Here is a 12,651-nt window from a genome sequence, read left to right on the forward strand (position 1 = left end):
GAGACAAGGATGACCACACAGAGGGACAGACAGATTGACAGACAAACAGATTGACAGACGGACACAAAGGTGAAGACATCCGGGACGTCGCTTCGGATGCAAGTCCTCTCCGTCCACCGATTCTCTGAGGAAGGGAAAAGAGAAGCTACGAATGGAACGACGCGCACGCTACAAGGGGAATAACTACTTTGCGAAATGAACTACGCAGGAGATGGACTCGTCCATTTGACTCCCTTTGAGAGTGCTTCCACCGAAGGAACAGTCGTCCCGACAAATCGGATCATCCCGTGCAATGCCACTGATCACTTCTCGAGTACACGGGTGGATACATTAAAAAAGGGGAAAAGACAAAAATGGAAAAGGTGCAGGTGGAGATAGACAATGTTTTTGCCAATGGAATCGACGCCCTGGAGTATCGGTCACTTCATATAGACAGTGAACGTTGTCCATGTGTGTGTGGGGCACTCAATACAGGGGATGCACAACGGCATGCACTTCTCTGGAGAGCCCCTCAGTTTGTTAATCGGGCACGTGCATTTGTACTGGTATCTGTAGTCGCAGCTGTATCCGTACGTGTAGCTCTTCTTGTGCCTATATTTGTTATTCCACTTCTACTTCTCTATGTGGTTACGTCTTTCCCTCTTAATGGCTGTATACCACTGGAGGGAAAAAACAAGGTGGGAGAAAAAAAAAAAAAAAAAAAAAAAAGATGGAGAAAAAGATGACCAAGAGGACGAAGACGAAAATACAACTGAGGTAACAAAACATCCACAGAGGAGGGGAGGAAAAAAAAAAACACGTGCTTCATATAAGCAGTTGTCACCAGGTGGAGGGATGGAACGAAAGCGTCCATTTGTAGCTCCAACCTCTCGGGTGCAGGAGCAGGGGTGTACGCGGTGCTCTCTATACCGTGTGAATGTCGCACGCATGTGACTCCCTTACAGAGTGCAAGCACAAACAACGAAAGTCGAAGGGGAACCACTCCCCGGGAGGCTCTCATATACCTTATGCATGCAACAAGGTCAGAAACAATGTATCACATTCGCTAGTCACTCCAAGTAGGGAAGTTCCTTCTGGAGTAACCCCACAGGTAGGGACGTGCACTGCTTCGGATAGCTAGCTACTCCTTCTAATTGCGGAGGAGTGGGTGGCATGTGTACATCTGTGCTCTGGTGTAGAAGTGGGTAGGCAACGAGGAGGAGATGCAAGGGGGAGTGACTGTACAAAGGATGACTATGAAATGGGGGACTGTACAACGGATGGCTAATACAACGGATTCGCTCCTCATGTGTGTTTTTTTTCGGAAGAGTCAAGCATACCCATTTCACGAGTGTGAGCAGGGTGCGAATGCCAAGGGAGAGGCAAACGGAGTTAAAAAGAGAAGCCGTCGTTACAAAAGGGGACATCTCCTTTGAGCGATGCCGAATCATTCATCTTAGGGGTGATGGACAGAAGGTGAAAGGGAGGGGGGCACACATCGCATGCAGTTAATAAGAAGGCGTCACGGTGGAGGGAGAAGCAAAGCGCGATGTGTTAAAGCGTAGGACATGAGTAAAGTGATTCTTTACATGAGCTTCGCACGTTTCGTATGGTTCACTTTATCATTCGCTTCTCGTTCGCTTCACATTCGCTTCCCGTTCGCTTCACATTCGCTTCCCGTTCGCTTCACATTCGCATCACTTTGGAGAAACCGCGCGGATAGACATTTGCTCTTTTTTCATACATGGTCAAACGGGTGGGAAATTAAAAGGGCGAATGGCTGAGTCGTTATGAATCCAAGGGGAGGATGGAAAAGTGAATCGGGACACATACATATGCTAAAGAAACATTCGCGCAGAAATACCTCCAAGGACTGAAAATCAATTAGTCGCTAGAGAAACATGCGCGTATACAAGTGTCCTCCTGAATGTATGCACATTTGGACTAAGGGACACAGTACGCACCTATGCATGCATTTTTTTTTTTCGGGCCACGTGGAGAAGAAGCTGCAAAATGGCGACGTGGAGAAAACTGCACAATGGCGAGGTGGAAGAACCTGCACAACGGCGATGTAGATAGCATGGGGGGAGGAAAAAAAATGCATCCATGAAGCTCCAAGACTATCACTCGTGCATGTGTACTCATGTGTAGAGTACCCCCGCGCACGCAGGGGCACACGCGCCAAGTACGCAGAAAGGAGAAAAAAAAAAAAAAAAAAAAAAGAAATATCATAAGGTGAGATGTAGTTAAATGGCTAACCAGGGGAAAAACATTTTTACACATACATATATGCATATATATATGTATGTATGTATTTTTTTTTTTTCAACTTGCCACTGTGTGTACTCCTCTTTGTAGGGGGGCCTCTCATCGGAGAGCACTATCGTCTTTACATGGGCACGTAGAGGGGGAAAAACGGCATACGAGAAAGGAGCAGAGGTTCGGGGCACGGTATGCTCGCCACACCTCGGCAAACGAGCAAAAGGAAAAGAAAAAAAAAGGCAAGCGCGACAAAAAAGAATTTCTGGAAAAGTGGGACAACCTGCGGAAATGCAAAGCAGTAAGTAACGCGCGACAGATGTAGTGTAACAAAAGAGAAACCCGCCAAAGAGAGAGAGAAAAAAAAACACTCAACAGAAGAGACTACACAGCGTTTTTTCCCATTTCGCACACATTGAAAAGTCTTAACTCCGCTCGCAAAATGCTGCCACTCGTACCATTGAAAGTGTATGCTTAAAAATAAAATTCCAGAGTTTTTTTTTTTTTAATTTCCTCGATGAAATAGAATGACACTTCACCCATGCGCAAGAAAAAGAAAATCGGCACCATGGATTAATTTGTGCCCGTCTCCATTTGCTGTTTCGCCTTTTTCTGATGATTTCATTTTGGTTCCTTATCCCTTCACCATTTGGCCCTTTTCTTTTTTTCCTTTTTTTATTTCTTTTTGGGACTCCCTTGTCGATGGATTCGTGGGGCCCTTCCTTTGAGCGGTTGGCGGCTGCGGTTCGCTTAACAGTTCGGTTGCCAATTCGGTTGGAAGTTCAATCGCCGCCTCTCCCGTCGTTTCCCCCTAGTCCTTTCCCCCTTGCCGATTTCCTTTCGAACCACTCGAGGGAGCCTTTTTTCCTGCGCACACCCCGTACAGGGCAATTCCGGTAGATTAATGTGACGAGTCCCTTTTACGAATCGCATGCACTAGCATGTGTATTCTGGGGCTGGATCCACAAACCGCTCTTGCCTTGGCATGTCGTCGTGAGCGCCCCCCTCCCCTAACCGTCCTTGCTTCTTATCAGTGACATATTTCCTTTGGCAACTTTTTCCCCCTCCCCTCCTCCCACGCGAATTCGCATCTTCGAAGGTACCCTCGGCGTCAAAGAAATGGTTAACCCTTCTCGACCGGGTGGTTGCATTAGCAAAGTTGTTCATCGTGAGCATGTACATAGGTGAGCAGCACACCCAAGGAAGAAAAAAAGGGAAAAAAAAAAAAAAAACAAAAAAGGCAAACCGATTAAGTAATTGCCCAAACGTGGGAAAATCCCCTGTGTATGATTAACGGCGCAATAGATCGATTCTGACCTGTTTTTTTTTTTTTTATTTTTTTTTTTTTTGCTCCCCGCGAGAAATGCCGAACCGGAGGGGAAAGGCACAAATTAATTTCACCCCCCTTGATGGGGAAATAAAGTGGAATACTCCATGCACAGATCACCTACACATACACACGACCCTCCTTTACTATTCTACGTAAAGTCAAATGAGCATTTATTTTCCCACTGAGGAGGTACTCATGGTGGCACTTCCCCTCACAGTGGGGTGCATTGGGTGCATTTGCGCTCGTGAGCAGAGATCCGGAGTGGCGGGTGTAAGCCTTATGTCTACGCGGGACAAATGCAGTGCGACTTGCACGTGGGCGCTCTCAAAATTGAACTTGTTGGCCCGACCCAGTTGCCACCGCACAGCCGTATGCACATGAGTATGGCGTTCATATTTGAATGCTTCTCTGCATACTACCTGCGTGCGTCTGCTATTTTGCACATTTCGGGGAAGGTCAAACTCGGGCACGTCGGTTCGCCCCGCAGCTCCGCAGATCGGTAGCCCTCGTAACTCCTCCGCTCTGTTCTGCCCCAGGTTGGCTTCTCTACTTATTTCTTCATCTGATCTGCACATTGTGCCGTTCATTGATGCATAGGAAAAAAAGAAAAAAAAAAAAAGCGAGTCGAAAAGGGCCCCGCTCGGCAGGGTCATGCTCATCGCAGTAACGCGCATCGTTGGAACCCCCACACGGGGTGCTTTCTTCGCTTGTTCGCCTAGTGCACAGGGACCAATTCGCATAAGTGCGCCTCCTAAACTGTCGTATTCGCCGGGGTCACCCTTGAAAATGGTGGAAGGAGGGAAGCAGGACAGCAGCGCAGCACAGCACCGCTCAACAAAATTGAGAAAAACACTTTCTCCGTTTCGCCCCCTCGTCGAAGTGAAATCATCACTAAGGGACGATCTTGGAGGGGTTCCTTTGAATAGGACACCACCCAGGTGGTCGTCTTAAAGGGATTTTCCCCTAAGCTGGCCCTCCCGCGTGCAGACGTTTTTTTTTTTTTTTTAATCCTCCTCCGAGTATTGGCGACATTGAGTTGGTCAGATGATCTGGGAGGAGGTCTCCAGAGGTGATATAAAATGAGTAAAGAACGGGGCAAGGCAAAAACATACACTTGAAGTGGATACACAAAAGAATGTCACGAAGCCACATTGTGTGTAAAGGGCTGCCCCAACAAATTGGGGATGGGGGTTCATTTCATCTTAGCCATTTTGCACACGTCTGTTCCCTACGTTGCTACTCCACACAGTTGAGTGAAGAAAAGGAAAATGCTGATCTGTTGCTTTTTAGATGGTTCATCTGGGACTAACTCGAAGTGGCCAATCGGAGTCATCCCCAAAGAAGCCTACCCCCTTGCTGCCCCGAAATGGGAACAACGGGGGGAGGCTCCCCCCAAACGGCCTGCAAAACTTCCTCCGCTGCTTCAAATTTGTCTTGTAAAAAAAAAAAAAAATCATTTCGGAACGTTGCTAGGCTAAGTGTCATTTTGTAGGACTATCCAGAGGGGACCTACAATGCTACAAAATTGTGCACTTGGGTTTCGCTTAAAGTCAGTTTTGAGAATTGCGAAGGGGGAAAAGAACATATGACATATTAGTATTGCGTTTTTTTTTCTCTTTTTTCCCCATCGCGTAAAGCATTTTGGGATACATTTTGCACACGAGGGGGATGAGCTCATCCAGGCGCAGCGCTCGGGCAGAGAGTCGAGCGGAGAGAAGGGCTCTGCCAGATCGACCGTGCCAGACGGGTGAGGCGAAGCAGGTGAAGCGAAAGAGGTGAGGCGCCACAGATGAACCGCTCAAGCGCTATAATCTACTTTAAAGATCTCGGGGTGAGGAACCCCCCTCCCCGATGGGGCTTCAAATCGGGCAGCGCCTGCTTCAAGGGCATCCTCTGGGGAGGGACAAACGTGCAAGGGAAGAGATCCGGAGCGACCCTGGGACAGCTGATTGACAGGAGGAAGAACGAGTTAGACCTTTCCGCTAGTGAAGAAGTAATTCGAAGGTACAAGAGAGCAAACATAAGGAAAATACTCAAGGGGGGAACAAAACCGGCAGAGTTGCAACAGGGTGCAAGTGAACAGAGTCGCACTCAACAGGGTGGCAGTCAACGGGATGGGGCAGGAGAGACGGAGTGCCATCCAGCGGAACCACCCCATATGATGCGCTCCCCCGTTCAGCTTCCCAACTCAGAGAAAAAAGGCACCGTTCGTGGGGACAACAAAACACTGCAGCGTTACCCATCGATGATTAGCAAAGGCATGCTTGACGCAGACACAAGAGGATTACACAGAAGAGACGACAAAGAAGCTGCACAGGACGAACATGCCAAAGATGCGGTGGATAAATTATTCACCTCAAGGGAAAAGAAGAAACACCTCATGAGGAGAATCATTTTTAAAAGTTGCCACGATTATTTGGAGCTTATTGACAAACATGAAGAAGAAAGGGGTAGGGACGATGATAAGTTTTATAATTGCCTGAACAGTGCAGGTAAAAATGGGGATACGTCTTTCAACAGGGAGGGGAAAATCCAAGCCGAGGGAGAGACCCCCCCAGGTAGTAGTGGTAGCAGTGGTAGCAGTGGTGGCAGTGGTAGTAGTGGTAGCAGAGGTAGTAGTAGTACTCCTCCAATCGATGATGGGTACCTATTCGAGGTGGATAATGATCCGAGCAGTGACGCGAATGTGAACGTCGGTTTGGCCCTTCCAATGGAACATCCCAGACTGAACGTTTCGATTTTCTCAGAGGTAGGCAAAAAAGACATCCTCGAATCATGCAAAAGGAGAAGGAACATGCAAAGCGAAATCAACAAGAATAGTGATGCCAGGAATATGTTTAATAGGGATATTTATTTTTGGCTGAAGCGGAAGGTGCACAGGTCCGTCGGGTGGCAGCTGACCCCGGGCAATTTGAACAGAGGCGAGGAGGTCATCGACGTGACGGAGCTCACGTGCGCCGCGGGCCATGGCCTAGAGGGGGGATCCCCCCCGGGGGTGCAGTCTGAGGCGGGCGCAGCGGCGGTCCCCAATCTGGGCGGCAATTTGGGCGGCAACGCGATTGGCAACGTGAATGGCAGCGGGAATGGCAACGTGAGTGGCAGCGGGAATGGCAACGTGAATGGCAACGTAAATGCCAGTGTTCACGGCGAGGCCGACCGCAGCATGGATCAGATTATCGCAGAGGAGATGGCCGCGCCAAAGTTGCTGAGGCCAGGCCAGGGGAAGGACCCCCCCAGGGGGACCTACCTGCAGAGGAGGGCGGCACCGCTCCACTTTTTGAGCAGGCTTAGCAGGAAAGGGGCGGATAGTCCCCCCAAGGAGAACAGCCAGGAGGGCAGCCAGGAGAGAAGCCAAGATAGCAGACAGGAGAATACACAGGAGAGCAATCAGGGGAGCAACCAATCGAGCCGCCAACCAGGTGGCCCCACAGAGGCATACCAAGGCATCGTGGACAACAGCACGAACATCTTCAAGCAGATACGAGATAACTATGAGCTATTCAAAGAAAGAAACCTTTCGCCGAACCTCCTCGAGAGCTGCGAAAAGTACATCAATTATTACTATGGAATAGAGAAGGAGGAAAAAATTAAAGAACTGGAAAAGTATCTGCATCTAAATTTTTACGACATGGTAAAGGAAGGACACTACACCATGGATGATTATAATCGTCTGCTAAAAAGCCAAATCTTTTTTAACAAAGAAGAAGAAGCATTTCGCCATTTCAATCTCTTTAAGCAGCATGACCTCAGAGTGAACGTTGAGACGTATAACTGCTTGATGTATGCCTCCATTATGCATAAGAATGCAAAATTGGGGAGACTAATTTATCTACAAATGATAAAAGACGCTGTGAATCCGAACAAACATACCTATTGCATTTTGATGAAGGCTCACATCTTGGATAATGACATTCGAAGTGCCTTCCACCTGTACAGGAAAATGATAAAAGAAGATATAGAGGTCGACTTACCCGTCTATTCTACCCTCATTGATGGTCTGCTAAAACACAAGCACTATGAAAGAGCGGAATCATTCTTCAATTACATCGTTACGTATAGAAATGTCACCCCTGATGAGGTCCTATACACCATTATGATTAAGAAGTGCGCCTACAAGGGAGAGGCTGAGAAGTGCCTCAATTTTTATGACGCCATGGTCAGTAACCATATGAAGGTTACCGACATAACTCTCATTGAGATTATCAACTGCCTTTCAAAGAGGAGAGATTACTTCTCTCAGGTGTTCCATTTTTACAACACCTACTTGGCCAACGAAATGAGGGTTAACCATCGATTGGTGCTGTACTTGATCGTGGCCTGTTCCAGTACAGGGAATGTGAAGCGGCTGAAGGAGGTCTTGAAGAGTGCAAATCGGCACCGAGTTCGCATCACGGAGGAGATGTGCTGCTACATCATACGTACCTTTGCGAACAACTGCCGGCGGGAAGGCATCACGCTGGGTGAGCGCCACAACAACATCCGCTACGCCTGGGCGGTGGTCCAAGAGCTGCTGCGTAGAGGGGGAGAAGCGGTGGGGGCAGTGAGAGCGGCGGAAGAAGCTGTTGTAGACAGGGCATCAAGTGCAATGAATGCTGGGGGCGGTAGCCCAATTGGTGTTAGTACGACTAGTGGTGGAGCAGCCAATCCACCCCGCGTTAACACCCCCCACGATGGAGGAGTCACTCCCCTCCGCAGCGGCACGAAGATACTAAACAGCATCGTGCAGTTGTACATAAACTGCGATTACCACGACTACGCCATCAGCATGCTGAAATACTACACCCAATTTGAGTGCCTCCCGGATGTCTACACCTTCGGATTACTCTATAAGCTTCTGTTCTACAAAATGGAGGACTATGGACGGGTTCTTTGTCTCTACGATTACATGGTGAATCAGACGGGAGTCAAAGCAGATGAGAAGACCCTAAACCTGGTTCTCCGTGCAGCCATCAAAACGAAGTCTTCAAAAAGTACTCTCTATGTTCTACGCCAGATGTACACAGCGAAGGTGTACCCCACAGCGAAGACGATAAAAGAGCTGTTCCATGTCGGCCGACACATAACGGACATACAGATTCTTATTAACAATATGATATCGCAGCAGAAGCGGGAAATCTATGAAGAAAATGTGAAGGAGAGTCAACTGATTCAACTGAATATTGATGAGTATGAGTTGAATCTGTTTCGGGAGGGGAAGACGTTCAGAACCAAGTCTCAGCTGGACCAAGTAAGGGAGCAATTCTTTAGGAGGAAGGAGCGCGTCGAGAAGGAGAAGCGCATGTCCAAAGGGAAGAAGTCCTCTGACTGGCTGCCCTACGGCCAATATCTGCAGCGCAAGCGCAAGGGCGGCGAGGCCTACGCACAACGGGTGGACCGCCCGAAGCCGCTACCTATTGGTTAGGGTTCCCGCTGTGCCTCCGTATAGTGGATGCCCTGTTAGCAATTTTCACCGATGCGTCACCCCTGTGGCAGAGGGCCATCCGTTAATGCCTGTCCCGTGACCGATTGCACCACGGGAATTTTTTGCACCGGCCGGAGAAACTCCAACCTGGGGAAGGCGTACTCGAAATCGTAGCTACTGGGTGGCCTCTGCTGCGTGGCTGCTAATGGGGGAGCCCGGCTCGAAACAACAGAAGAGGCGTCTTCAAAACGGGGATCAACTTCGCTCCAAGGCGAGTGTGTTTGGAAAAATGGGTTTAGTTAGCAGAAGAGGTGCAGCATGGGCCGAGAGTGGCAACATAGGGAGACCCCCAAGGGGGGAAAAATGTACAAAAAAAAGAAGAAAAAAAAAAAAAGTCAGGCGGCACCGCGTCCATGTGAGTCCCGCTTTTTTTTCTCTTTCACTTCAACATGGGTAAGGTAGCCGTAACGTGGCCCACTTGACCGATTGACCGATTGACCGCTTGGCCCACTTAACTCGGTGCAGCTAGCTCGTTCCCATGTCGCTCATCAGATTGTTATCCATCAGATGGATGACGTACGAGTTGGCGATGTTGGCTAGGGCGATGGCCAGGAAGAAGCCAACGGCGAATATGTCGCTTGTGTAGAAGAGAAGGAAGATTTTTAGTAGGCAGAGGACGACGTCCAGGTAGAGGAGTTTCCTGCAAAGGGGGGAAGCAATGGGTGCGGGGAAGCGTGGAAGCAATCGTTTAGACGAAGCAATCGGTGAGGGGAAGCACTCGATACGGGGGGATATCCCTACCAGACGAAAAACACCAGGGTGAAGCTCATGTGCTCGTAAATGCTGTGCGCGGAGAGGAACTTCTGCAAAAGGGGGGAAGGCGGGAAGGCGACATGGAAGCAAGGCGGCGTGGAAGTAAGGCGGAGTGGAAGTAAGGCGGCTTGCGGGCAAATCACTGTGGTAGGTTAAAAGTTGATCCCATTTCACGTGCATGCAGCTGTTTCTCTGTGTGTGGGGGACGAGGAGTGACCGCCCGTAACTACGGCCAGATTGAAGATTCTATATGACACCACCCCATGGGGGATATACACAACACACACAGGTTGGCACTGCTTCTGCTGCCACTTACGCTTTTCATTATATTCAAAATACGGTAGTGGGAGAGGAAGGAGGACATGTCGGCGATGATCTGGACATATGATGGACGGAGAGCCTTTTCGCAGTCTTCCTTCGGGTGTCGCATTTTTGTATTAGTCTGAAAATGTCGGTCTGTCTGTTTGCTCTTTTTCTTCTTTTCCCTCACCCTGCTTAGCGGCACCGTGTGTATGTCTATACACTTGGTGGGAACTCTCCCTGTGTGTACCATCACCCGCTTGATGTCTTCCGAATCAGACTCACGAAGCATCTTCAACATGTCTTTGCTCCCGTTGGAGGAGACGCCCTGGTTGTAGGCGAAGCTCCAGCTGTTGTAAGTGACGTATTTATTAAAGAAAATCTTCGGCTTCCGTGGGTTCACCACTTGGTTGCTTCCCCTCATGGAGATCATCCCTCTGAGCAGTCCTATTAATAGGTGAGAAATGTGCAGTGCATATGGTTAGGCGGGGAGGAAAAGCGGGTGTGTGGAAGAGGCGCGCCAGGTACGCGGCAGATACGCGGCAGATGAGCGGAAAACGCGTGACAAACCCGCTTCCGCTCTCACTTCGCCTCTCACTTTTGATCCACTTCCGCAACCGCGCATAGAAGAAAGCGAGGAGCCACGTCCAACGCGACGCGCCCTTTCTATACGACCGCGATAGACTCCTCCTGTGTATGCTAAACAGAGCTCGGATCATCACGATGGAAAATCTTATCAGCATCCCGAAGTGGACCAAATAATATGCATAAATAAACAAACAAACAGAAAATAACTTCCGGCTATAATCATACACATAGAAGAGGAAAAGTAAATCAAAAAATATATTTAGCTGATTAACAAAGCCGGAGATGATTAGGAAGATATCGTATCGGTCGCTCTCTATTGTGTAGTTATTGTTTTCGTACTGAATGTACTTCATGAGCTCTACATTGATGCTGTCGTTAACATCTTTGAGCTGATCGAGGTGATAAAACTTTTCCTCGTCCGGGGGTGGTGATGGTATCCTTTTGCCCCTTGCTCGTCTTCTTCCCTCTTCGCAGTGGTTTGCCTCTCGCTTCCGCTCCCACTGCTGCTCCTGCTCCTCCTCCACAAGGTAGTACTTCTGACTGATGAATAGTTTTTTTTTTTCCTTCTCCTTCGCCTTGTTTGCCTTGTCTGCTCGTGGGGGAGCCTTGGCTTTTTTTCGCGGTGACTCCCGGGGGGCGTCGCATTTTCCAGGCTCATTGCTGATGGGTGCGCTGCTAGTCAGTGTGTCGCTGGTCTGCGCACTGCTGGACGGCGCGCGACTCCCCCCGGGGGGTGGGCCCAGGAAGCGCCCATAGATCCTCTTCCGAACCTCCTTTATGTTGTACCGTCTGACCAATTCATACTTTATTGTGTTACTTACAATCAGGTCGATATAGAAAAAGACGAAGATGTAGATATAAATAACGAGGATAATCGTTTTGTTCAGCTCTGTCCTAAAGCTAGTGAGTACCAGGATGGTGAGGGTGACGTAAACGAAAAAAAAAAGGAACGTACTCAGGAGGTAGTACACACAAATCTGAATGAAGTGCTTCTTATTAATGATGTATGGAGAGGAGCAGTGCTTTATCACGCTGCCATGTAGGCCCAGTTCTGTAATTTCTGCCTCCGTTAGGATCTGCGAAATTAGGGAGTTGCCGCTCATGGTGTCGCAGAGGAAGTCATTAGGGGTAAGGTGCAAGGAACTGGAGAGCAAATCAGTGGAAAGCAATCCAATGGAGAGGAAGTCAGTAGAAAGCAATCCAGTGGAGAGGAAGTCAGTGCAAACCAATCCACGGATCTGTCACATCAGGGGGCACCCACTCGGGGAAAAATAAAAAACAAAAAAATAAAAAACAAAAAAATAACAAACAAAAAAATAAAAAATAAATAGAAAAAAATCAAAAATCAAGAAATGAAGCAATAGCAAATCGAAAGAACCCCTTTCGCAAAACCATCAGTAGAAGTCACACATCCCCTTAGCTCGCAAGAACGAACAGTTGTGTTTCTCCTCGCTGCTCAGCTGGCATGCAGAGGGGAAAAAACAACAAAAAAAAAAAAAAATCCCCTTGGATGGCTACTCAAAGGAGGGACTCGTGAAAGTAGCACGTGACTCATGTTACAATCGCTGCTAAGCAGATAGGCAGACCGCTCCACGTGGAGAGCACGTGCGAAGGGGTACAGGTGAGAGCATCCATAGCAGATTGCCTTCCAGGGGAGCACTCAGTCTGGCAACTGCCAAGGTACGATTCCTTGTGCTGCTCTTAATTCTTGTTACATAATGGAAAGAAAATAAAAAAAAAAAAAATGCCACTCTCCACTGGGTGACGCTTCCTCTTCCGTGCGTATCATGTTAGTTGACGCCTCGCCAGACCAAGTCTCCACTGCACCGCACTGCGCGTATGCCTCGCGTCATGTAGGTTTCCCTCCCCTGGTTGATGGGAGCTCCACAGAGGAAGTGGGACCTCCTCCCGCGTGCAATACTGTGAGCGGATAGCGACCCATGTGCGTTCACGTACATAACAGCTGGGAAAACTGTAAAAA

At 48.7% G+C, this 12,651-nt stretch overlaps 2 protein-coding genes across 2 annotated transcripts; one reads left to right on the forward strand and one right to left on the reverse strand.

The window, feature by feature from the left end:
- Positions 1-5,357: 5,357 nt before the first annotated feature.
- Positions 5,358-8,969, forward strand: C922_03517 (hypothetical protein; the record flags this gene model as incomplete). Its single annotated transcript, XM_008819109.1, has 1 exon — positions 5,358-8,969. The coding sequence occupies one exon, from the start codon at positions 5,358-5,360 to the stop codon at positions 8,967-8,969; it is 3,612 nt and encodes a 1,203-aa protein (XP_008817331.1).
- Positions 8,970-9,494: 525 nt separating this feature from the next.
- On the reverse strand, positions 9,495-11,773 carry C922_03518 (hypothetical protein; the record flags this gene model as incomplete). Its single annotated transcript, XM_008819110.1, has 4 exons — positions 9,495-9,669; positions 9,771-9,832; positions 10,099-10,529; positions 10,735-11,773. 4 exons carry the CDS (start codon positions 11,771-11,773, stop codon positions 9,495-9,497), a joined length of 1,707 nt encoding a protein of 568 aa, XP_008817332.1.
- Between the last annotated feature and the right edge of the window lie 878 nt (positions 11,774-12,651).

This window comes from Plasmodium inui (genome assembly GCF_000524495.1).
Source record: "Plasmodium inui San Antonio 1 unplaced genomic scaffold supercont1.15, whole genome shotgun sequence".
Lineage (NCBI taxonomy): Eukaryota > Apicomplexa > Aconoidasida > Haemosporida > Plasmodiidae > Plasmodium > Plasmodium inui.